The sequence below is a fragment of the Aquarana catesbeiana genome, linkage group LG02 (assembly GCF_042186555.1).
Source record: "Aquarana catesbeiana isolate 2022-GZ linkage group LG02, ASM4218655v1, whole genome shotgun sequence".
Taxonomy (NCBI): domain Eukaryota; kingdom Metazoa; phylum Chordata; class Amphibia; order Anura; family Ranidae; genus Aquarana; species Aquarana catesbeiana.
The window spans coordinates 814393041-814416509 of record NC_133325.1 but is presented as its reverse complement, the minus strand read 5'-3'; the positions used below and the strand labels follow the sequence as shown (position 1 = coordinate 814416509).

At 45.1% G+C, this 23469-nt stretch overlaps 1 protein-coding gene across 1 annotated transcript in view; it reads right to left on the bottom strand.

Annotated features, from left to right (window-relative positions):
- LOC141129552 (myoferlin-like) overlaps positions 1-23469 on the bottom strand; it is a 644669-nt gene that overhangs the window by 10486 nt on the left and 610714 nt on the right. The window contains exon 3 of the mRNA XM_073617651.1: positions 5574-5678. Coding sequence (XP_073473752.1) covers positions 5574-5678 — 105 coding nt within the window. The remainder of the gene's footprint in view (positions 1-5573; positions 5679-23469) is intronic.

The following is a 23469-nucleotide window of genomic DNA, read 5'->3' as shown; positions in this document are numbered from 1 at the left end:
TGTGAAATATAATGTTACGCCAAGTAAATTGATACCCAACATGTCATGCTTGAAAATTGCGCCCGCTCGTGGAATGGCGTCAAACTTTTACCCTCAAAAATCTCCATAGGCGACGTTTAAAAAATTCTACAGGTTGCATATTTTGCGCTACAGAGGAGGTCTAGGGCTAGAATTATTACTCTCGCTCTACCGGTCGCTGTGATACCTCACATGTGTGGTTTGACCACCGTTTTCATATGCGGGCGCTACTCGCGTATGCGTTCGCTTCTGCGCGCGAGCTCGTCGGGACAGGGGGGTTTAAAAAAATTTTTTTTTTATTTTTATTATTTATTTTAAAATATTTTATTTATTTTTACACTGTTTAAAAAAAAAAAAAAAATTGTTTCACTTTTATTCCTATTACAAGGAATGTAAACATCCCTTGTAATAGAAAAAAGCATGGCAGGACCTCTTAAATATGAGATCTGGGGTCAAAAAGACCTCAGATCTCATATTTACACTAAAATGCAATAAAAAAAAAAAAAAAAAAAAAAGTAATTTAGAAAAATGACATTTGAAAAAATATGCCTTTAAGAGGCGTGGACGGAAGTGATGTTTTGACGTCGCTTCCGCCCAGCAGTATCTTGGAGACGAGTGAGCGCCATCTTGGCCTCACTTGTCTCCTGACACACAACGGAAGAGGACGCGATCGCCTCCGCCGCTACCGACGGCTCCGGTAAGCGGCGGAGGGCACCGGATCGCGGCGGGAGGGGGGGGCCCCTCTCCCGCCACCGATAAAAGCGATCTCGCGGCGAATCCGCCGCAGGGACCACTTTTATCTGAAAGCCGGCCGCCGCACGAAAACGGGGATACCGGGGTTATGGCAGCTAGCTGCTGCCATAACAACGATATCCCCGTTCAAACTTAGGACGTATATAGTCGTGCGGCGGTCGGGAAGTGGTTAATAGAAACAGTTGTAATGGACGTTGATGAAATGTTGCCCATGGTACTGCGGGAAAGCATGAGGTCATCAGACCCACTGCTCTCAAAACCTGTCTCAGCGAGACCTACTGGTTGGTCTGTAACGCTGACATAGTTTGGATCATTTTTGTAATCTTCTCCTGTGGAAGAAAAACTTTTTTGGTCTACCGAGCAAAAGTCGTATCCCAGATATGTCACTTTCTAGGCCGGAATTAAGGATGACTTCTCTACGTTTATTAACCAGCCTAGGGAAGTCATGTACTGTCTGGAGGTCCGCTAACAACATTTGGTATGACTCTGCCACCACTAGGAGGTCGTCCAGGTGAAGGATAATAGTTATCGCCTTAAACCTTAGCGTTGCCAGCGCCTCACCCAACACCTTTGCAAAAATGCGTGAGGCTGAGGACAGACTAAAGGGGAGGGCTTGAAATTGAAAGTGCCGAGTCTCTGTTCCCATCTTGACAACTAATCTTAAGAATCTCTGGAAGGCTGGATGGATAGGGATGTGAAGGTAAGCATCCCTCAAATCCAAGGTGGCCATGAAGCAGTTTGGGTAAAGCAGGTTTTTGATTGTGAATACAGTCTCCATACGGAAATGCTTGTATCCGATTGAACGGTTTAGAGACCGGAGGTTCAGGATAAGCCAATACTTATCTGATGGCTTTTTGATGACAAATATATAGGAATAAAACCCCTTGCCCTGATCTGGCCGGGGAACAGGGATCAGGACTTTTTGATCTAATAAGTCTCCAATTTGGAGACCCAGAGCCTTCGCTTTCTCACGATCTTGGGGAGGAAAGTTGACCAATAACCCCTCCGGTGCTTGGCGAGAAAATTCCAGCCTGTACCCATTGGTCACTAGGTCCAGGATGAAGGCACTTGAAGTGACTGCTGCCCATTGTGGGAGAAATGCCCTCAGTCTTCCTCCCACTGGGGGACACGAGTCACTGTGGCTTGGCGGGTTGTTGAGGAGGATTAAACAAGACCCCCCCTTTACCTCTGCCTTTGTGCCCTGTCTAATGTTTTTTGGGCCTGTTGTCCTTTTCTCTAGGACCTTGCTGCCTACCTTGGCCATGGAAAAAACTTTCTGGCTGTCGGGTTTTTCTTTTTCTCTGGAAAAGCCTTTTTCCTATCGGCTGCGCATTCCAGTGCCTCCTGCAGTCCTGGGCCAAAAAGATGATCACCCGTAAGGGGAAGCCCACAAAGGCGCAACTTTGAGGCCGAATCACCTGACCAGGTTTTAAGCCATAGGCTTCTCCTGGCCGAATTCACTAAGGCCGAAGTCCTGGCTGTCATTCTTACTGACTCTGCAGAAGAATCAGCCAAAAATCCCACTACACGAAAAAGGAGAGGAAAAGACTTCAAAATTTGCTTTCTAGAGGTACCTGCCAACAAATGTGTTTGAATTTGTGTCCACCATACTTCCAGATTTCTGGCTACACATGTGCAGGCCAGAGCTGGTTTAAGATTCCCAACAGCTGAATCCCAGGCTCTGTGGAGAAGGATATCCCCTCTTTTGTCCATCGGGTCCTTAAGCGTGCCCATATCATCAAACGCTAGGTCCGAGTTTTTTGAAACCTTTGAAAAAGGTGCGTCCAACTTAGGATTTTTGTTCCATGGCTGCGCTGTGTCCTCATCGAAAGGAAACCTCCTTTTTAGGTTACCAGAAAAGAAAGGTTTTCTCTCTGGATTTTCCCACACCAGTTTGATAGCATCAATCAAGGAACTATGTACTGGAAAAACTCTAGACTTCTTCTTATGCAAACCCTTTTACATAAGATCATGTTTGGATAATTGTACCTCCTCCTCTTTCAATTCAAGTGTAGTATAGATAGCCTTTAATAAGTCATCAACATCCTCTAATGATAACTTAAACCTTGAGCCCCATGTGGATTCTCTATCCCTGGGCTCTATATCTGACCCGGATTCTTCCGGAGAAGAACGGGTAGATCTGACTTCAGCTTCAGAGTCTTCACTCTACGCTTGCCTGGGAATGCTACTGACTGAAGTCCTAATTGAAGACGGACCCTCAGCTGGAGTCTGAAGCTTGTCAATTAGTGTTTTAAATGAGCTAAAGGTAGACGCAAGCTCATCTCTAACAGGCGGCTACCGAGTCATCCTTTATCAGGCCTTCTATACAGGAGCGACAAACAGCTTTGCTCCATGAGGAGCTCAATTTGTTGCGCAAACCGCACATTTCCATTTTGGTGGCTGCGCTTGGGCCTTGTCCAGGGTCTTGGTCTGCAAGACAAAATAAATGACCCACAATAAAACTATCAGCCAGCCAATCACTCCGTAACACCACGTGCAGGAGGAAGGAAATGTGTCCCCTTACACCCACTACTACAGAGAGGGGAGGGGGAGGGAACACTCACAGGGATAGCGAGCGGGTGACAAAACACCCCAGGCTTACCTGTGAGGTGTTGGGGATCGTATCCACTGCCTGTGCAGGTACTGCCGAAGGATCCATCCTGCCCCACTTGGTCATCCACAGCCTCGCTGCTTTCACCAAAAAACACCAGCAGCCAGCGTCCCCTGTTTCCGCCGTTATGAAGACTGGAACCGGCGTCTTCGGCGCCCAATGATGACGTCATATGCCCCGGAAGTGACCCCTCTAGGCACTTCCTGTGGTCCAGCTTGGAGCGCAGGAGTTCTGCCCCCTCGAGCGCCGCAGCTTCCTTTTTCCCCTGCATGTATCAGCCACGCTGTCAGCGGGGAAAGGACATAGCCGCTCTGCCTTTAGTGCAATGCACCGCGCTATGGGAGCCGACATCACCCCGGTCCTGGCCCTCACCAGGCACTGAAAACAGGGGACAGCAGCACAGCCAACTTCCCCAGCGGAGATGCTGCTTCTGGCAGAGGAGAAAAGGTTAGTGACATGCCCCAAACAGCCATACAGAGCCCCTGCTCATGAGACCTAGGGGACCAGGTTCCAGGAACATGTTACCCCCCCTGTCTGGAGTAAATAATAATGGACATGGGGCCTGGAGGACCGCCCTTTTATCTGGTGGGGGTAATGTGTTTCCTGTCCTGGTAGGAGGAGCCCTAGGTCTCATGGAGGTTCAGCCAGCCTTCTGACGTGGGCTCCTTCCCTTCTAGGCTAGTGGACAGAAGAATTCTCACCACCCATAAGGTGCTCAACATTGTCAGCCAAGGTAGCACCTTCAAAACTAAAATGGCGTTCAACATGGCCACCCAGCAGGCCGCGAGGTGCAGCCTGTAATGTCAGATAGCATGACAACATGTTGTGCCCACCTGTGGAGTGGGGCCCGGTGGAACACCGCTACTGCCCCTGTGACCATGGAGAAATGGAGCAGCCAAAGCTATCCGTGGCACGTGGCCAGGACCCAGCAGGGACATTGGAATGAACTTCACCATCAGGCAATCACCCACCGTCCCCCAGAAAAGGTGAAGTGGGAGAGTCCATGGAGCCAGCGTCACCCCAGGATCATCCAACCTCCATAACTAGCCAGGGGACTGCACAGGCAGGCCGGATATGTGCAGGCAGGTGAGCCGCACATGTGGGGAGGGTGGGTGTGCAGCTCAATGAATGGCTACCCCCATGGTCTGGAGTGAAGGGGAGGAGTGGGGGAGGGGACCCCACAGGGCCCGACCACCCCAAGGAGTACCCGTGCTAAATCCCGGGGAGGAAGGGAGGATCCTGGTTACTTACTTTCCAAACCCATGGAACATTTGTGTGAGTTTCCCATGACAGATCCTCCTCTCCACTGAAGTGGGGGGGGGGCTGTCGGCCAGGGGTAACACTGACGTGGATTACAGGTACCCGGTCATGTGTCCCTGTGAGACGTTGAACTCGCTGGCCGCCCTGGTCCAGGATGAGGCATAGTCATGGATGACAAAACGTGAAGCTAGCGGTCTGTGTGCATTTGCTAGTCAAACTGGGGTGACCACTGGATAGAATTATCCAGTCCAACCGTTAGAAGTTCTCTGCAGGGAAAAAAAAAAAACTCCAGGAAAAATAAAGGAAAAAAGTTGTGGGAACACAAATCCCAGCAAAAAAATCCCATCCATAGTCCTGAAGACACTGGACTGGAGACCTAAAGCAGAGGGCCAGAGAAGGACTGCCCATAGGAGGAGCCAAGTTTTCTGCTGTCTAGTATCCTACTCCTGTAGGTGGCGCTAGAAAACCCTGCTTGTTTATGGATAAAGAAGAAGCTGCATCCGTCAATGAACGTAAGACAAAGAACCAGTAGAAAATTGGGATAGCGGCTAGGTCTGCTAAACATCTTCCCACTCATTACATTGCCATTTAGAGAAAATATAGCATAGCTCTCCAATAATATCAAACTTTATACATTAGTATTCCTGGCCAAAATATCAGCTGTTCATTTTCAGCATATTTCTACCTACATGCATATGGATGCAAAACAAAAATTTAATCTCTTGAAATGAGTATGAGTGCGCATGCAGGATACTGAGCGACAAGCCAGATTTCTCATTCATACACAGGGCATGTTTATTGCGCCTCATTACACATAGAAAACAAAAGGCTGCATTTAGATCAGTAAAAAACAAAGATGGGTCAGTATTTTGTCTGCTGCGAGGCCATAATGTTCTGCTATCTATAGGACTAATACAGAGCTAAGAATTACCTGTACAGCATCATCCCTGGAGATTTTCACTCCATCTTTGTCTACGTCATCCAGTTTGGTTGGTTGGTGAACAAGGAGTCTTCCTCTGTAAGCGACACCTTCTCCCTATACAATGAAAACATCATTTACTAAAGTAGAGATGAGGACACTTGTCAGGTTTGTATTACAAGACGGCGTAATTGTCATTCAAAGTGTGACAGTGCTGAGAGGTGACAATTGTCCTGAGTGTGGGGGGAGGGGGGAGTGCCCGCTATTGAACTGGTTATAGAAGACATAATAATATAGAAATAGAGGATACGATTGTTCTATGTTGGATTGGAATCACAAGAATGATCTCTACATTCTCTGAAGATGGCGATAGTAGAACGTTTGTAGAAATAATATAATAATGTGGATTGCTGGTAAAATTGCATTCCTTTAGTGAAGGTTTAGATCTAAATATACCAAATATTGAAAATCCCATATAATAGCACAAAGCCCTTGGAGGAATATATCTATACATCCTCTAAATAAAACATTTCAAGTGGCTGTAACCCTCAGACATGAAATCTGAACAAAGCATATCCGTCTATATCAGTGCTTCTCATCTCCTGTCCTCAGGACCCACTAACAGGCCAGGTTTGCAGGATAACTGAAATACATGACAGGTGATCTCATTGGCTGCTCAGTGATTGCCGTATTCTAGTCTGTATCTCCCCCCAAGGTAATACAGAAAACCTGGCCTGTTAGTGGGCCCTGAGGACAGGAGATGACCACTGAACTATACTTGTCTCAGTCCAGAGCACTAAATGTCATTTCTGTCTGCTGCCTCCTTCCTCTGCCATCAGCATGTATAAATATATAAGGGGGGGATATGATCTCCATGTATAAATACATAAGGGGGGGATATGATCACCATGTATAAATACATAAGGGGGATATGATCTCCATGTATAAATACATAAGGGGGGATATGATCTCCATGTATAAATATATAAGGGGGGATATGATCTCCATGTATAAATATATAAGGGGGGATATGATCTCCATGTATAAATATATAAGGGGGGATATGATCTCCATGTATAAATACATAAGGGGGGATATGATCTCCATGTATAAATACATAAGGAGGGATATGATCTCCATGTATAAATACATAAGGGGGGGATATGATCTCCATGTATAAATATATAAGGGGGGATATGATCTCCATGTATAATACATAAGGGGGGGATATGATCTCCATGTATAAATATATAAGGAGGGATATGATCTCCATGTATAAATACATAAGGGGGGGATATGATCTCCATGTATAAATATATAAGGGGGGATATGATCTCCATGTATAATACATAAGGGGGGGATATGATCTCCATGTATAAATATATAAGGGGGGATATGATCTCCATGTATAATACATAAGGGGGGATATGATCTCCATGTATAAATACATAAGGGGATATGATCTCCATGTATAAATACATAAGGGGGGATATGATCTCCATGTATAAATACATAAGGGGGGATATGATCTCCAGGTATAAATACATAAGGGGGGATATGATCTCCATGTATAAATACATAAGGGGGGATATGATCTCCATGTATAAATACATAAGGGGGGATATGATCTCCATGTATAAATACATAAGGGGGGATATGATCTCCATGTATAAATACATAAGGGGGATATGATCTCCATGTATAAATATATAAGGGGGATATGATCTCCATGTATAAATACATAAGGGGGGATATGATCTCCATGTATAAATATATAAGGGGGATATGATCTCCATGTATAAATACATAAGGGGGGGATATGATTTCCATGTATAAATACATAAGGGGGGATATGATCTCCATGTATAAATACATAAGGGGGGATATGATCTCCATGTATAAATATATAAGGGGGGATATGATCTCCATGTATAAATACATAAGGGGGGATATGATCTCCATGTATAAATACATAAGGGGGGATATGATCTCCATGTATAAATATATAAGGGGGGATATGATCTCCATGTATAAATACATAAGGGGGGGGGATATGATCTCCATGTATAAATATATAAGGGGGGATATGATCTCCATGTATAAATATATAAGGGGGGATATGATCTCCATGTATAAATACATAAGGGGGGGGATATGATCTCCATGTATAAATATATAAGGGGGGATATGATCTCCATGTATAAATATATAAGGGGGGATGATTATTGTCTCAGGTAATTTTTTTTCATGTTTTTACTTTGTTTTGTTGAATGACTTTCCCTGTTTTTTTCACTTATATACTTTACTTAATACAACACCTCCATCTACTGGAGGAAAAGTAGAACTGCACCGTCAAGTTGTCAAGTTGTTTTTTTCCACATTTCAGCAATCTTCAATATACAAATCTGATTCTACACCTCAGCATCCACCCTTCTACCAGTAATGACTCTTAAACTCATGTCAATGAATGTGAAGGGCCTAAATAGCCCATTCAAATGGAGAGCTCTATGGTCAGAAGCCATTAAATTCGGAAGCGACGTCATTTGTATCCAAGAATCGCACTTTACAAAGGATAACCCACCAAAATTCAAACACCATAAATTTCCACAAATTTTCTTTTCCAGCAATATTAAAAAAAAAAAAAAAAAAAAAAAAAGGAGTGATTACAGCTAGAAAAGACACAATTTCATTTCAACAAATTGATATCAAAACGGATACCCAAGGAAGATTCAGAATTCTGGTAGCTTCAATTGACAACACGGTCTACACACAATAGTCAACATATATGTTCCCAACAAAAACCCCGAACCAGTTCATCAAGAAAGTGATGAAGAAAAGAAAGAAAATACAGAAAGGACACCTGATTATTTCCGGACACATCCAAGAAAGGGAAGAATCCTAGAAGAGGACTGGCCAACATCTTCTCAGCAGAAGACATGTATGATCCCTGGAGATCTTCACACACCACACAAAGACTTCACTTCTTTCTCCAACATTCACAAGTCATATTCCAGGATAGACCATTTCATCACAGACAAATATCTCCTCCCAAAAATAACCAAGGCCAACATTCACAATTTAACGTGGTCAGACCACACACCAATTACACTAGAAATGAAATCCAACCAAATCTGTCCCAATCATCATTTATGGAGAAATAACACATTTAGGTGTCCTTTTATGAAAGTGCGGTAAAATACAGCGATTCAGTTCTCAGAGGAGATCGCTCTCCTCTGAGTACCTGTTTATGAAGGTGTGTAGATCGCTCTCCTCTGAGTGCCTGTTTATGAAGGTGTGTAGATCGCTCTCCTCTGAGGTCCTGTTTATGAAGGTGTGTAGATCGCTCTCCTCTGAGGTCCTGTTTATGAAGGTGTGTAGATCGCTCTCCTCTGAGTGCCTGTTTATGAAGGTGTGTAGATCGCTCTCCTCTGAGTGTCTGTTTATGAAGGTGTGTAGATCGCTCTCCTCTGAGGTCCTGTTTATGAAGGTGTGTAGATCGCTCTCCTCTGAGTGCCTGTTTATGAAGGTGTGTAGATCGCTCTCCTCTGAGTACCTGTTTATGAAGGTGTGTAGATCGCTCTCCTCTGAGGTCCTGTTTATGAAGGTGTGTAGATCGCTCTCCTCTGAGGTCCTGTTTATGAAGGTGTGTAGATCGCTCTCCTCTGAGGTCCTGTTTATGAAGGTGTGTAGATCGCTCTCCTCTGAGGTCCTGTTTATGAAGGTGTGTAGATCGCTCTCCTCTGAGTGCCTGTTTATGAAGGTGTGTAGATCGCTCTCCTCTGAGTGCCTGTTTATGAAGGTGTGTAGATCGCTCTCCTCTGAGTGCCTGTTTATGAAGGTGTGTAGATCGCTCTCCTCTGAGTGCCTGTTTATGAAGGTGTGTAGATCGCTCTCCTCTGAGTGCCTGTTTATGAAGGTGTGTAGATCGCTCTCCTCTGAGTGCCTGTTTATGAAGGTGTGTAGATCGCTCTCCTCTGAGTGCCTGTTTATGAAGGTGTGTAGATCGCTCTCCTCTGAGTGCCTGTTTATGAAGGTGTGTAGATCGCTCTCCTCTGAGGTCCTGTTTATGAAGGTGTGTAGATCGCTCTCCTCTGAGTGGGAACTCCTGAGAACGGCTCCTCTCACTGTAATCTCCTGTGATGTATCGGGATTACAGTATGAGGAACCATAAAATACAAAAGTGTAACACCAATCAGCACACATTATTCCCCAACATATTAATAAAATAATAAAGATAAATTCCCCCTACACAATATACATTAACCTAATTATATAAAAAACATTGTTTTTATCAATATTTAAAGATCATACATGTCCCTATTTAAATGTGAATGGTGTATAGTAAATGAATGTAATGCAGCTATTCACCATTCATATAAATGCAAAATACATTTATAATCATTAAAAAAATAATTTTAATAAAGTATACAAGTATAAATATTTATTAATAAATTAAAATAAAATATATTTCATAATTGATAAACATAAAAATTGATAAACTGGTGCGATGCAAGAACACTGCGAATCCACTGCGGGTTCCCGCATCGCACCGACTCGCATGTCAGTTCACACTGCCATATGCGAATCGCTGGGGAGTGTCAATACATTGTTAACGACACCCCCAGATCAGCTTGCATATTGCACTGCGAACTGACAGTTCGGACATGAATCGGATCGCATATGTGTGAACACACATGCGATCCGAAAAGAAAAAAGGGTCCTGTGCGTGTTTGCACCGAATGCGGTGCGTTATCAGCCATACTATCTGTACATCTAATATCGCACCGCACAGACATCGCATGTAATGTGAACTGCAGTGCACTGCGAATTACATGCGATGTCCGGCATCGCACAAGTGTGAACTGGGCCTAAAAGTTAACAACACCCCCAAATCAGTTTGCATATCGCAGTGCGATCTGCAAACTCGGACAGTAATCGAATCGCATGGATGTGAACACCCATGCGATCCGATTCTGCTGTGGACCAAAAAAAGGGTCCTGTAAGAGTTTGGTCCGAGGGCAATGCAAATTTAGCAATACTATCTGTATGGCTGAAATCACATCGCACAGAGATCGGATGTGATTTTGCACTGCAGTGCGAATCACAAGTGTCACATCCTACCTATGAATATACCGGCCACAACAACTATAGACTTAAAGTGGTGTTCCACCCTAAAAAAAAAAAAGTCATGATTGTGCCTTAAAAAAAAATTTGGATATTTTTTTTTTTTACTTACCTCTAAATGCCTGTTGCTAGGGGGTCCCTCGTAGTCTGCCTCCTTCAGTGCCTGGGCTGGTGACATCACTTCCCCCTCGGCACAGGAAGAGCTTGGCTCTTCTCCCTCCCTCCTGTCAATCATCTGGGACCCATTACAGGTCTCAGATGACTGAGCGGCCAATCACGGCGCGCGGTGCCGTTCGCGCATGCGCAGTGGGTGCCAGGCTGTGAAGCCACAGCCCGGCGCCCACAGTTGCAATGCCGGCGCCGCTGAACGGAGGGGGAGACAAGCGGGGCTTCTATCCTCCACATCGCTGGACCCCGGGACAGGTAAGTGTCCAATTAAAAGTCAGCAGCTGCAGTATTTGTAGCTGCTGACTTTTAATTTTTTTTTTTTTTTTTGCTGGCCCTCCTCTTTAAGTACAAAACATGGTTTTAATTGGGACAATACCTCGATAACATCTCTAGGAATACAACTCACCTCCAACTAAATACCAAACCTAAACTATTTATATGGAATAAAAAAAAAACGAGAGTCACATTCCCGATCCTCACCACCACTAAAGCTAATGGAGGAATGAATCTACCAGATGTCAGGAACTATCACTATGAATCCATATTAGAGCCCTAAAAAAGAGAAGTTCTGTCCAAACACAGAACAAGAATCTACTACAAAGTCTGACTTCTATACACCAGTAATAGACATTCTCCCTAAATCAATCACTCCAAATCTACTACAAAGTCTGACTTCTATACACCAGTAATAGACATTCTCCCTAAATCAATCACTCCAAATCTACTACAAAGTCTGACTTCTATACACCAGTAATAGACATTCTCCCTAAATCAATCACTCCAAATCTACTACAAAGTCTGACTTCTATACACCAGTAATAGACATTCTCCCTAAATCAATCACTCCAAATCTACTACAAAGTCTGACTTCTATACACCAGTAATAGACATTCTCCCTAAATCAATCACTCCAAATCTACTACAAAGTCTGACTTCTATACACCAGTAATAGACATTCTCCCTAAATCAATCACTCCAAATCTACTACAAAGTCTGACTTCTATACACCAGTAATAGACATTCTCCCTAAATCAATCACTCCAAATCTACTACAAAGTCTGACTTCTATACACCAGTAATAAGACATTCTCCTAAATCAATCACTCCAAATCTACTACAAAGTCTGACTTCTATACACCAGTAATAGACATTCTCCCTAAATCAATCACTCCAAATCTACTACAAAGTCTGACTTCTATACACCAGTAATAGACATTCTCCCTAAATCAATCACTCCAAATCTACTACAAAGTCTGACTTCTATACACCAGTAATAGACATTCTCCCTAAATCAATCACTCCAAATCTACTACAAAGTCTGACTTCTATACACCAGTAATAGACATTCTCCCTAAATCAATCACTCCAAATCTACTACAAAGTCTGACTTCTATACACCAGTAATAGACATTCTCCCTAAATCAATCACTCCAAATCTACTACAAAGTCTGACTTCTATACACCAGTAATAAGACAGTCTCCCTAAATCAATCACTCCAAATCTACTACAAAGTCTGACTTCTATACACCAGTAATAGACATTCTCCCTAAATCAATCACTCCAAATCTACTACAAAGTCTGACTTCTATACACCAGTAATAGACATTCTCCCTAAATCAATCACTCTAAATCTACTACAAAGTCTGACTTCTATACACCAGTAATAGACATTCTCCCTAAATCAATCACTCCAAATCTACTACAAAGTCTGACTTCTATACACCAGTAATAGACATTCTCCCTAAATCAATCACTCCAAATCTACTGACTATTAAAAGGACATGATTTGCTTGGAAACACAAACTTTCTAAAACGAGACATTAAAAAAAATCTAAGATATTCCTCCGTATAGAAATGATGAAATATCGCAGAATCCGCTTTTCTGTAGATGAATGGACCAATCAGGGATCAGATTAGAGAAAAATCTACAATCCAACCTGATGGAAGTTATTGGGAAGAAGCCTGGAAAGTGTAAATGTTTAAAAGATTCCAATCCTGATGATGTGACAGAATTTCAATCGATAATATGGGAATATCTGTCTTATGAGGACCAAAGAAAGGCATTTCCTTTTTCTATGGGATACTCTCCTCCATCCAGATTATAAAAATCTTCACATGTTAAAATGGGAAAGAAACTTCTCCTGGGACCAAATAAAATCATTCCAAATAATCCACAAATCATCATCATGGTGTACAGAACACGGGACAATGCTGAGAAATAACTAACAGGTGATCCAAAATCTGCCCATCCCCCTCCCCCGACAGAATACTGGAAATCTTATAACAACCTCCGGAGTCTCATCATTTCCAGCAGATATTCCAGGAAACCTTTCCACACTCCCCCCCCCACACTCCCCCCCCACTTCACACTCCCCCCCCTCCACACTTCCCCCACTTCACACTCCCCCCCCCACCCCCCCGCTCCACACTCCCCCCCCCACACTCCCCCCCCACTCCACACTCCCCCCCCACTCCACACTTCACACTCCAACCCCCCCTCCACACTTCCCCCCCACCCCCCGCTCCACACTCCCCCCCCACTTCACACTCCCCCCCCGCTCCACACTCCCCCCCCACCCCCCCCACTCCCCCCCCGCTCCACACTTCACACTCCAACCCCCCCACCCCCCCGCTCCACACTCCCCCCCCACTTCACACTCCAACCCCCCCCGCTCCACACTTCCCCCCCCCACTTCACACTCCAACCCCCCCGCTCCACACTTCACACTCCCCCCCCACCACACTCCCCCCCCACTCCACACTTCACACTCCAACCCCCCCACCCCCCCGCTTCACACTCCCCCCCCCCCCCGCTCCACACTCCCCCCCACTTCACACTCCAACCCCCCCGCTCCACACTTCCCCCCCCCCGCTCCACACTTCACACTCCCCCCCCCACACTCCCCCCCCGCTTCACACTCCCCCCCCCCCGCTCCACACTCCCCCCCCCCCGCTCCACACTCCCCCCCCCACTTCACACTCCAACCCCCCCCGCTCCACACTTCCCCCCCCACTTCACACTCCAACCCCCCCCGCTCCACACTTCACACTCCCCACTCCAACCCCCCCACCCCCCCGCTCCACACTCCCCCCCCACTTCACACTCCAACCCCCCCCGCTCCACACTCCCCCCCCCGCTCCACACTTCACACTCCCCCCCCCCACACTCCCCCCCGCTTCACACTCCCCCCCCCCCCCGCTCCACACTCCCCCCCCCACTTCACACTCCAACCCCCCCCGCTCCACACTTCCCCCCCCCCACTTCACACTCCAACCCCCCCCGCTCCACACTTCACACTCCCCCCCACCACACTCCCCCCCCACTCCACACTTCACACTCCAACCCCCCCACCCCCCGCTCCACACTCCCCCCCCCACTTCACACTCCAACCCCCCCCGCTCCACACTTCACACTACCCCCCCCACACTCCCCCCCCGCTCCACACTCCCCCCCCCCGCTCCACACTCCAACCCCCCCCGCTCCACACTCCCCCCCCACACTTCCCCCCCCCGCTCCACACTCCCCCCCCCGCTCCACACTCCCCCCCACCCCCCGCTCCACACTTCACACTCCCCCCCCCGCTCCACACTCCAACCCCCCCCCGCTCCACACTCCCCCCCCCACACTTCCCCCCCCCGCTCCACACTCCCCCCCCCCGCTCCACACTCCCCCCCACCCCCCCGCTCCACACTCCCCCCCCCCACTTCACACTCCCCCCCATCCCTACTATAGAGAAATACCCCACACACAACTCCCCCGCTCCACACTCCCCAACCCCCCCACACTTCCCCCCCCCCCCCCGCTCCACACTCCCCCCCCGCTCCACACTCCCCCCCGCTCCACACTCCCCCCCCACACTTCACACTCCCCCCCCGCTCCACACTCCCCCCCCCCACTTCACACTCTCCCCCCCCGCTCCACACTCCCCCCCACCCCCCGCTCCACACTCCCCCCCCCACTTCACACTCTCCCCCCCCGCTCCACACCACTCCCCCCCACCCCCCGCTCCACACTCCCCCCCCCACACTCCCCCCCCACCCCCCCGCTCCACACTCCAACCCCCCCACCCCCCCGCTCCACACTCCCCCCCCGCTCCACACTCCCCCCCACTTCACACTCCAACCCCCCCCACCCCCCCGCTCCACACTCCCCCCCCACACTCCACACTCCCCCCCTCCACCACACTCCAACCCCCCCCCGCTCCACACTTTCCCCCCCGCTCCACACTCCCCCCCCCCCATGCCTACTATAGAGAAATACCCCACTTCACACTCCCCCCCCCTCCACACTTCCCCCCACTTCACACTCCGCCCCCACCCCGCGCCACACTTCCCCCGCTCCACACTGACCCCCCCACTTCACACTCCCCCCCCCCCTCATCCCTACTATAGAGAAATACCCCACTCCTCCCCCGCCTCATCCCTACTATAGAGAAATACCCCACTCCTCCCCCGCCTCATCCCTACTATAGAGAAATACCCCACTCCACACACAACTCCCCCGCTCTACACTCCCCCCCCCCCATCCCTACTATAGAGAAATACCCCACTCCACACACAACTCCCCCGCTCCACACTCCCCCCTCATCCCTACTATAGAGAAATACCCCACTCCACACACAACTCCCCCGCTCCACACTCCCCCCCCTCATCCCTACTATAGAGAAATACCCCACTCCACACACAACTCCCCCGCTCCACACTTCCCCCCCCTCATCCCTACTATAGAGAAATACCCCACTCCACACTCCCCCCCCCTCATCCCTACTATAGAGAAATACCCCACTCCACACTTCCCCCCCTCATCCCTACTATAGAGAAATACCCCACTATACTGACCCACTCCACACACAACTCCCCCGCTCCACACTCCCCCCCTCATCCCTACTATAGAGAAATACCCCACTCCACACACAACTCCCCCGCTCCACACTCCCCCCCCTCATCCCTACTATAGAGAAATACCCCACTCCACACACAACTCCCCCGCTCCACACTCCCCCCTCTCATCCCTACTATAGAGAAATACCCCACTCCACACACAACTCCCCCGCTCCACACTCCCCCCCCTCATCCCCACTCTACAGAGAACTCCCCCCCACTCTACAGAGAACTCCCCCCCACTCTACAGAGAACTCCCCCCCACTCTACAGAGAACTCCCCCCCACTCTACAGAGAACTCCCCCCCACTCTACAGAGAAATACCCCACTGTACAGAGAAATACCCCACTATACAGAGAACTATTGGGCTCCACATTCTAATAGCCTCAAGACTTACAATCGCTTATCTCTGGAAATCTACGGAAGCACCCGATCGATCTCCTGTCATAACTCGATTGAATACCCGGCACAATGGGAATTAATGCTGCTTATAAAAACCACTTTCAGTAAAAAATGGAGAATTTGGATTTCTCATCCCAGAGCCTCCAATTACCTAAAAGAACATCAAATATAAACGGACCCTTCAGGCTGAAATATTGGGACCTCACCTGGGCGATCGATCGATCGGTGTAGAGCAATATCTGATATTCAGGACTTTCTGGTTATTTCCATCCTCATAGTTTATACTGTAAGAAGTGGAGACCCTCCAGTCCTAGAACTTGAACCCACCCGGGGGGGGGGCGAGGACGGCAGGGGAGGGGGGTGGGCTGGGCGCGGCCATCAAGGTTTATATCACTATTATACTTTATACCTCTCAGTATTTCTATTACAAATGTTGTATAATATTTGCAGCAACTTCAATTGATTTGTATTTGATGAAATAAATAAAAATTATTGTTGAAAAAAAAGAGCAGACAGTTAAATCTTCTTCTCCCAATAACTGGAGATAAGATATTTCTTTGATGTCAGTGTTATTAGAACAAGCCATGTGACACCACAAAATAACAGAAATAGACCTCAATAAGTAGAATATTACATACAATACATAAACAACCATATACAGTATAAGATGGGATAGTAAAAACTTACATTTTCCCTTCTCTAAGGGGTGATGGCGATAGATAGTGAAATACATGTCTTCTTTCCTCAATGTCTTCTCACAAAATGGTGGCTCTCTCACTTCCTGTTAAGATTCTACCCAGAATTCCCTGCTTGCTGACAACTTCCTTAGTTACACAAATATTACAAACAATCAGAAATGCAGCAATACCAAAAAGGAACAATAGATGGAGCCGGCACACCATATCATTGTCTTAAGTAAATTACACACTTTACATGTAAATTTAACAACACAGATCCAAATAACCGATATAATACATCCGGAGGACAGAACAGAGATCTCCATATATAAATACATAAGGGGGGATATGATCTCCATATATAAATACATAAGGGGGATATGATCTCCATATATAAATACATAAGGGGGATATGATCTCCATATATAAATACATAAGGGGGATATGACCACCATGTATAAATACATAAGGGGGGATATGATCTCCATGTATAAATACATAAGGGGGATATGATCTCCATATATAAATACATAAGGGGGATATGATCTCCATGTATAAATACATAAGGGGGATATGATCTCCATGTATAAATACATAAGGGGGGGATATGATCTCCATGTATAAATACATAAGGGGGGATATGATCTCCATGTATAAATACATAAGGGGGGGATATGATCTCCATGTATAAATACATAAGGGGGATATGATCTCCATATATAAATACATAAGGGGGGGATATGATCACCATGTATAAATACATAAGGGGGGATATGATCTCCATATATAAATACATAAGGGGGGGATATGATCTCCATGTATAAATACATAAGGGGGGGATATGATCTCCATGTATAAATACATAAGGGGGGATATGATCTCCATGTATAAATATATAAGGGGGGATATGATCTCCATGTATAAATATATAAGGGGGGATATGATCTCCATGTATAAATATATAAGGGGGGATATGATCTCCATGTATAAATACATAAGGGGGGATATGATCTCCATGTATAAATACATAAGGGGGGGATATGATCTCCATGTATAAATACATAAGGGGGATATGATCTCCATGTATAAATACATAAGGGGGGATATGATCTCCATGTATAAATACATAAGGGGGATATGATCACCATGTATAATACATAAGGGGGATATGATCTCCATGTATAATACATAAGGGGGGATATGATCTCCATGTGTAAATACATAAGGGGGGGATATGATCTCCATGTATAAATACATAAGGGGGATATGATCTCCATGTATAAATACATAAGGGGGGATATGATCTCCATGTATAAATACATAAGGGGGATATGATCACCATGTATAATACATAAGGGGGATATGATCTCCATGTATAATACATAAGGGGGGATATGATCTCCATGTGTAAATACATAAGGGGGGGATATGATCTCCATGTATAAATACATAAGGGGGATATGATCTCCATGTATAAATACATAAGGGGGGATATGATCTCCATGTATAAATACATAAGGGGGGATATGATCTCCATGTATAAATACATAAGGGGGGATATGATCTCCATGTATAAATACATAAGGGGGATATGATCACCATGTATAATACATAAGGGGGGATATGATCTCCATGTATAAATATATAAGGGGGGATATGATCTCCATGTATAAATACATAAGGGGGATATGATCTCCATGTATAAATACATAAGGGGGATATGATCTCCATGTATAAATACATAAGGGGGATATGATCTCCATGTATAAATACATAAGGGGGGATATGATCTCCATGTATAAATATAAAAGGGGGGATATGATATCCATCTATAACTACATAAGGGGGGATATGATCTCCATGTATAAATACATAAGGGGGGATATGATCTCCATGTATAAATACATAAAGGGGGGATATGATCTCCATGTATAAATACATAAGGGGGGGGATATGATCTCCATGTATAATTATATAAGGGGGGGATATGATCTCCATGTATAAATACATAAGGGGGGATATGATCTCCATGTATAAATACATAAGGGGGATATGATCTCCATGTATAAATACATAAGGGGGGATATGATCTCCATGTATAAATACATAAGGGGGATATGATCACCATGTATAATACATAAGGGGGATATGATCTCCATGTATAATACATAAGGGGGGATATGATCTCCATGTGTAAATACATAAGGGGGGGGATATGATCTCCATGTATAAATACATAAGGGGGATATGATCTCCATGTATAAATACATAAGGGGGGATATGATCTCCATGTATAAATACATAAGGGGGATATGATCTCCATGTATAAATACATAAGGGGGATATGATCTCCATGTATAAATACATAAGGGGGATATGATCTCCATGTATAAATACATAAGGGGGATATGATCTCCATGTATAAATACATAAGGGGGGATATGATCTCAATGTATAAATATATAAGGGGGGATATGATCTCCATGTATAAATACATAAGGGGGGATATGATCCCCATGTATAAATACATAAGGGGGATATGATCACCATGTATAATACATAAGGGGGGATATGATCTCCATGTATAAATACATAAGGGGGATATGATCTCCATGTATAATACATAAGGGGGGATATGATCTCCATGTATAAATACATAAGGGGGGATATGATCTCCATGTATAAATATAAAAGGGGGGATATGATATCCATCTATAACTACATAAGGGGGGATATGATCTCCATGTATAAATACATAAGGGGGGATATGATCTCCATGTATAAATACATAAAGGGGGGATATGATCTCCATGTATAATTATATAAGGGGGGATATGATCTCCATGTATAAATACATAAGAGATTATACATAATATATTATGATATAGATAGATATAGATATAGATATAGATATAGATACTTTGTGTCAGTTTATAAAATTTAAGGTCAAGGCAGCACTCTTTATATCTGGAGGAAAAGAGATTTCATCTCCAAATACAGAAAGGTTTCTTCACAGTAAGAGGTGTGAAAATGTGGAATAGACTCCTGACAGAGGAGGACCAGCTCAGTAGATTTCTATAAAGGTCTGGATACTTTCCTAAATGCACACAATATAACTGGGTACTGACATTTATACTTGATGTTGATCCAGGGAAATTCCGATTGTCTCTCGGGGGAGATCAGGAAGGAATTTTTTCCCCTGCTGGAGAAAAGTGAATTATGCTTTGCTGTGGGTTCTGCCCTCCTCTGGGTCAACCGTGGGTGAAGGATTGTGTATATATGGGATTGTATTTTTTGGGTTGAACTAGGGCTGGGAGATCCTCTTAAAAAAAACTTGATTCACGATTCGAATTTTTTTTTTTTTTTTTTGGAAACCGCACCGGTCCGGAGGCGCTGCGGGCATGAGCTTTTAGGCGAGGCCGCGGCTTCGGCCTAGTCCGCGGTGTCCGGCCTTGCGGACTAGGCCGAAGCCGCGGCCTCACCTAAAAACTCCTTGCCCGCAGCTCTTCAGGCCTGGCGCGGTGTCCGCGCCGGTCCGGAGGCGCTGCGGGCATGAGCTGTAGCCGCGGACTAGGCCGAAGCCGCGGCCTTGCCTAAAAACTCATGCCCGCAGCGCCTCCGGACCGGCGCGGTGAAAAAAAAAAAATCGATTTGCTTAAATTTTGAATCGATTTGACCTCTCAACTCGATTCAAGATTTAAATCGATTTTTTTCCCAGCCCTAGGTTGAACTAGATGGACTTGTGTCTTTTTTTCAACCTGACTAACTATGTAATAGGGAAGAATTTTTGACTGTGCCCTAGTGGTGACTGGCATTCTTCCAGCATGAAAAACACCAGTCACTTCTCTAGTGTGAATGGCCTCTAAGGCCCCTTTCACACTTGTACGACCTGAAAGTCGTGCAGCTTGAAGCAGTGCTTGTGAAATCTTTTCAAAAAAAATGATATTTTCTACTTTTTGTTATAAAAAAAATCCAATAAACTCAATTTTAGTCATACATTTAGGCCAAAATGTATTCAGCCACATGTCTTTGTTAAAAAAAAGTCAATAAGCGTATATTTATTGGTTTGCGCAAAAGTTATAGCGTCTACAAACTAGGGTACATTTTCTGGAATTTACACAGCTTGTAGTTTATGAGTGCCTATGTCATTTCTTGAGGTGCTAAAATGACAGGGCAGTACAAAACCCCCACAAATGACCCCATTTTGGAAAGTAGACACCCCAAGGAAGTTGCTGAGAGGCATGTTGAACCCATTGAATATTTATTTTTTTTGTCCCAAGTGATTGAATAATGACAAAAAAAAAAAAAAAATTACAAAAAGTTGTCACTAAATGATATATTGCTCACACAGGCCATGGGCATATGTGGAATTGCACCCCAAAATACATTCAGCTGCTTCTCCTGAGTACGGGGATACCACATGTGTGGGACTTTTTGGGAGCCTAGCCGCGTACATTTAGAAGCTTATGTCACACATCACCCACTCTTCTAACCACTTGAAGACAAAGCCCTTTGACACTTTTTGATTACATGAAAAAATAATTTTTTTTGCAAGAAAATTACTTTGAACCCTCAAACATTATATTATATATTTTTTAAAGCAAATGCCCTACAGATTAAAATGGTGGGTGTTTCATTTTTTTTTTTCACACAGTATTTGCGCAGCGATTTTTCAAACGCATTTTTTGGGGAAAACACACACTTTTTTAAATTTTAATGCACTAAAACACACTATATTGCCCAAATGTTTGATGAAATAAAAAAGATGATCTTAGGCCGAGTACATGGATACCAAACATGACATGCTTTAAAATTGCGCACAAACGTGCAGTGGCGACAAACTAAATACATTTTTAAAAGCCTTTAAAAGCCTTTACAGGTTACCACTTTAGATTTACAGAGGAGGTCTACTGCTAAAATTACTGCCCTCGATCTGATCTTCGCGGCGATACCTCACATGCATGGTGCAATTGCTGTTTACATTTGACGCCAGACCAACGCTTGCGTTCGCCTTAGCGTGAGAGCAGGGGGCGACAGGGGTGCTTTTTTTTTTATTATTATTATTTTTTTGCTTTTTTATCTTATTTTTAAACTGTTCCTTTCATTTTTTTAATCATTTTTATTGTTATCTCAGGGAATGTAAATATCCCCTATGATAGCAATAGGTAGTGACAGGTACTCTTTTTTGAAAAAATTGGGGTCTCTCCTCTGCCCTCAAAGCATCTGACCACACCAAGATCAGTGTGATAAAATGCTTCCCCAATTTCCCAATGGCGCTATTTACATCCGGCGAAATCTAAGTCATGAAATGCTCGTAGCTTCCGGTTTCTTAGGCCATAGAGATGTTTGGAGCCACTCTGGTCTCTGATCAGCTCTATGGTCAGCTGGCTGAATCACCGGCTGCATTCTCAGGTTCCCTGTTGAGACAGGAGAGCCAGAGAAAAACACGGAAGACGGTGGGGGGGCATTCCCTCCCACGGCTTGTAAAAGCAGTCTAGAGGCTAATTAGCCGCTAGGATTGCTTTTACATGAAAGCCGATCGCTGGCTGAAAAGAATGATACCAAGATGATACCTAAACCTGCAGGCATCATTCTGGTATAACCACTCAAAGTCCTGAATGGCGTACCTGAAGACAAAAAAATGGTTAACAATAAAACACAGTAAACGGTAAAGTATAAAAAATTGCATACCTGAAAAACAAACATGATAAAAAACATAACAACAATAAAACAACTATTATTTTTTTTTAATATATTTTTGTTTGTGTTTTTTTTTTCTTTTACACTTTTTTTGTAACTAACTTTTATAACTGTAACCGGTTCCAGGTTCGGACCTCTCAGAATGCGATGGCATCTTGGGAGACCCTGTGAAAGTGTGCCTAGTCTGTGCAATGCTGTACCCTACGCTAATATTCAGCTAGTGAATGGTAGCGTTCAAAACATTCACCAATGCAAAGACCAGGATTGTCAGGACAGGAGGGACAATAATAGCGGGTGTCACGCCTATATCCGCGCTTGCTGCAGACACAACATCTATTTTTTGGGGGGTTCGTTGGGTAGGGGTACTCGGGAGGACATAAAGAAAATGCCTCTCATGCAGCCGACTGCATTTGGTTGGGGATGTGAATGGGGGAAGTACGGGCGCTGCAGAAGTGGTGGGTTCCCAATTAGGATTGGTGAATGCAGCAGGAAGGGCACTATGGGCACGACGGGCCTGTGTTCGTCTTCTTGGTGGCAGCGGGACACTACTTGTGCTTGCCACCTCACCAGCTTGAACTGCACTTATGGGACTCGCCACGTCACCAAGTGTTACTGCAGTGCTGGTTTGACTACGACCGGGGTGTACTAGGCCGCTGGCGCTTGCCAGTTCACCAAAACGCTACCAAAAAAACTGTTAGCGATCGCAGGGATCAGGCCTGACTCTGCGAACGCTGCAGTTATGCGTTTAGTGTTTTGTAAGTGACAGTGATCGATCGATACTGCACTTGGGTGGGCTGGGCCGGGCGGAGGGGCAAAACGCAGGTGCTAGCAGGTATCTGGGCTGATCCCACTAATACTGCGTTTTTGGGAACCCTAAACTGCTGGGGACGCTAGTATAGATCTGATCGGATCAGGAGTCACGGTTCGGATCGTTCCTCGGATCAGGAGTCACGGT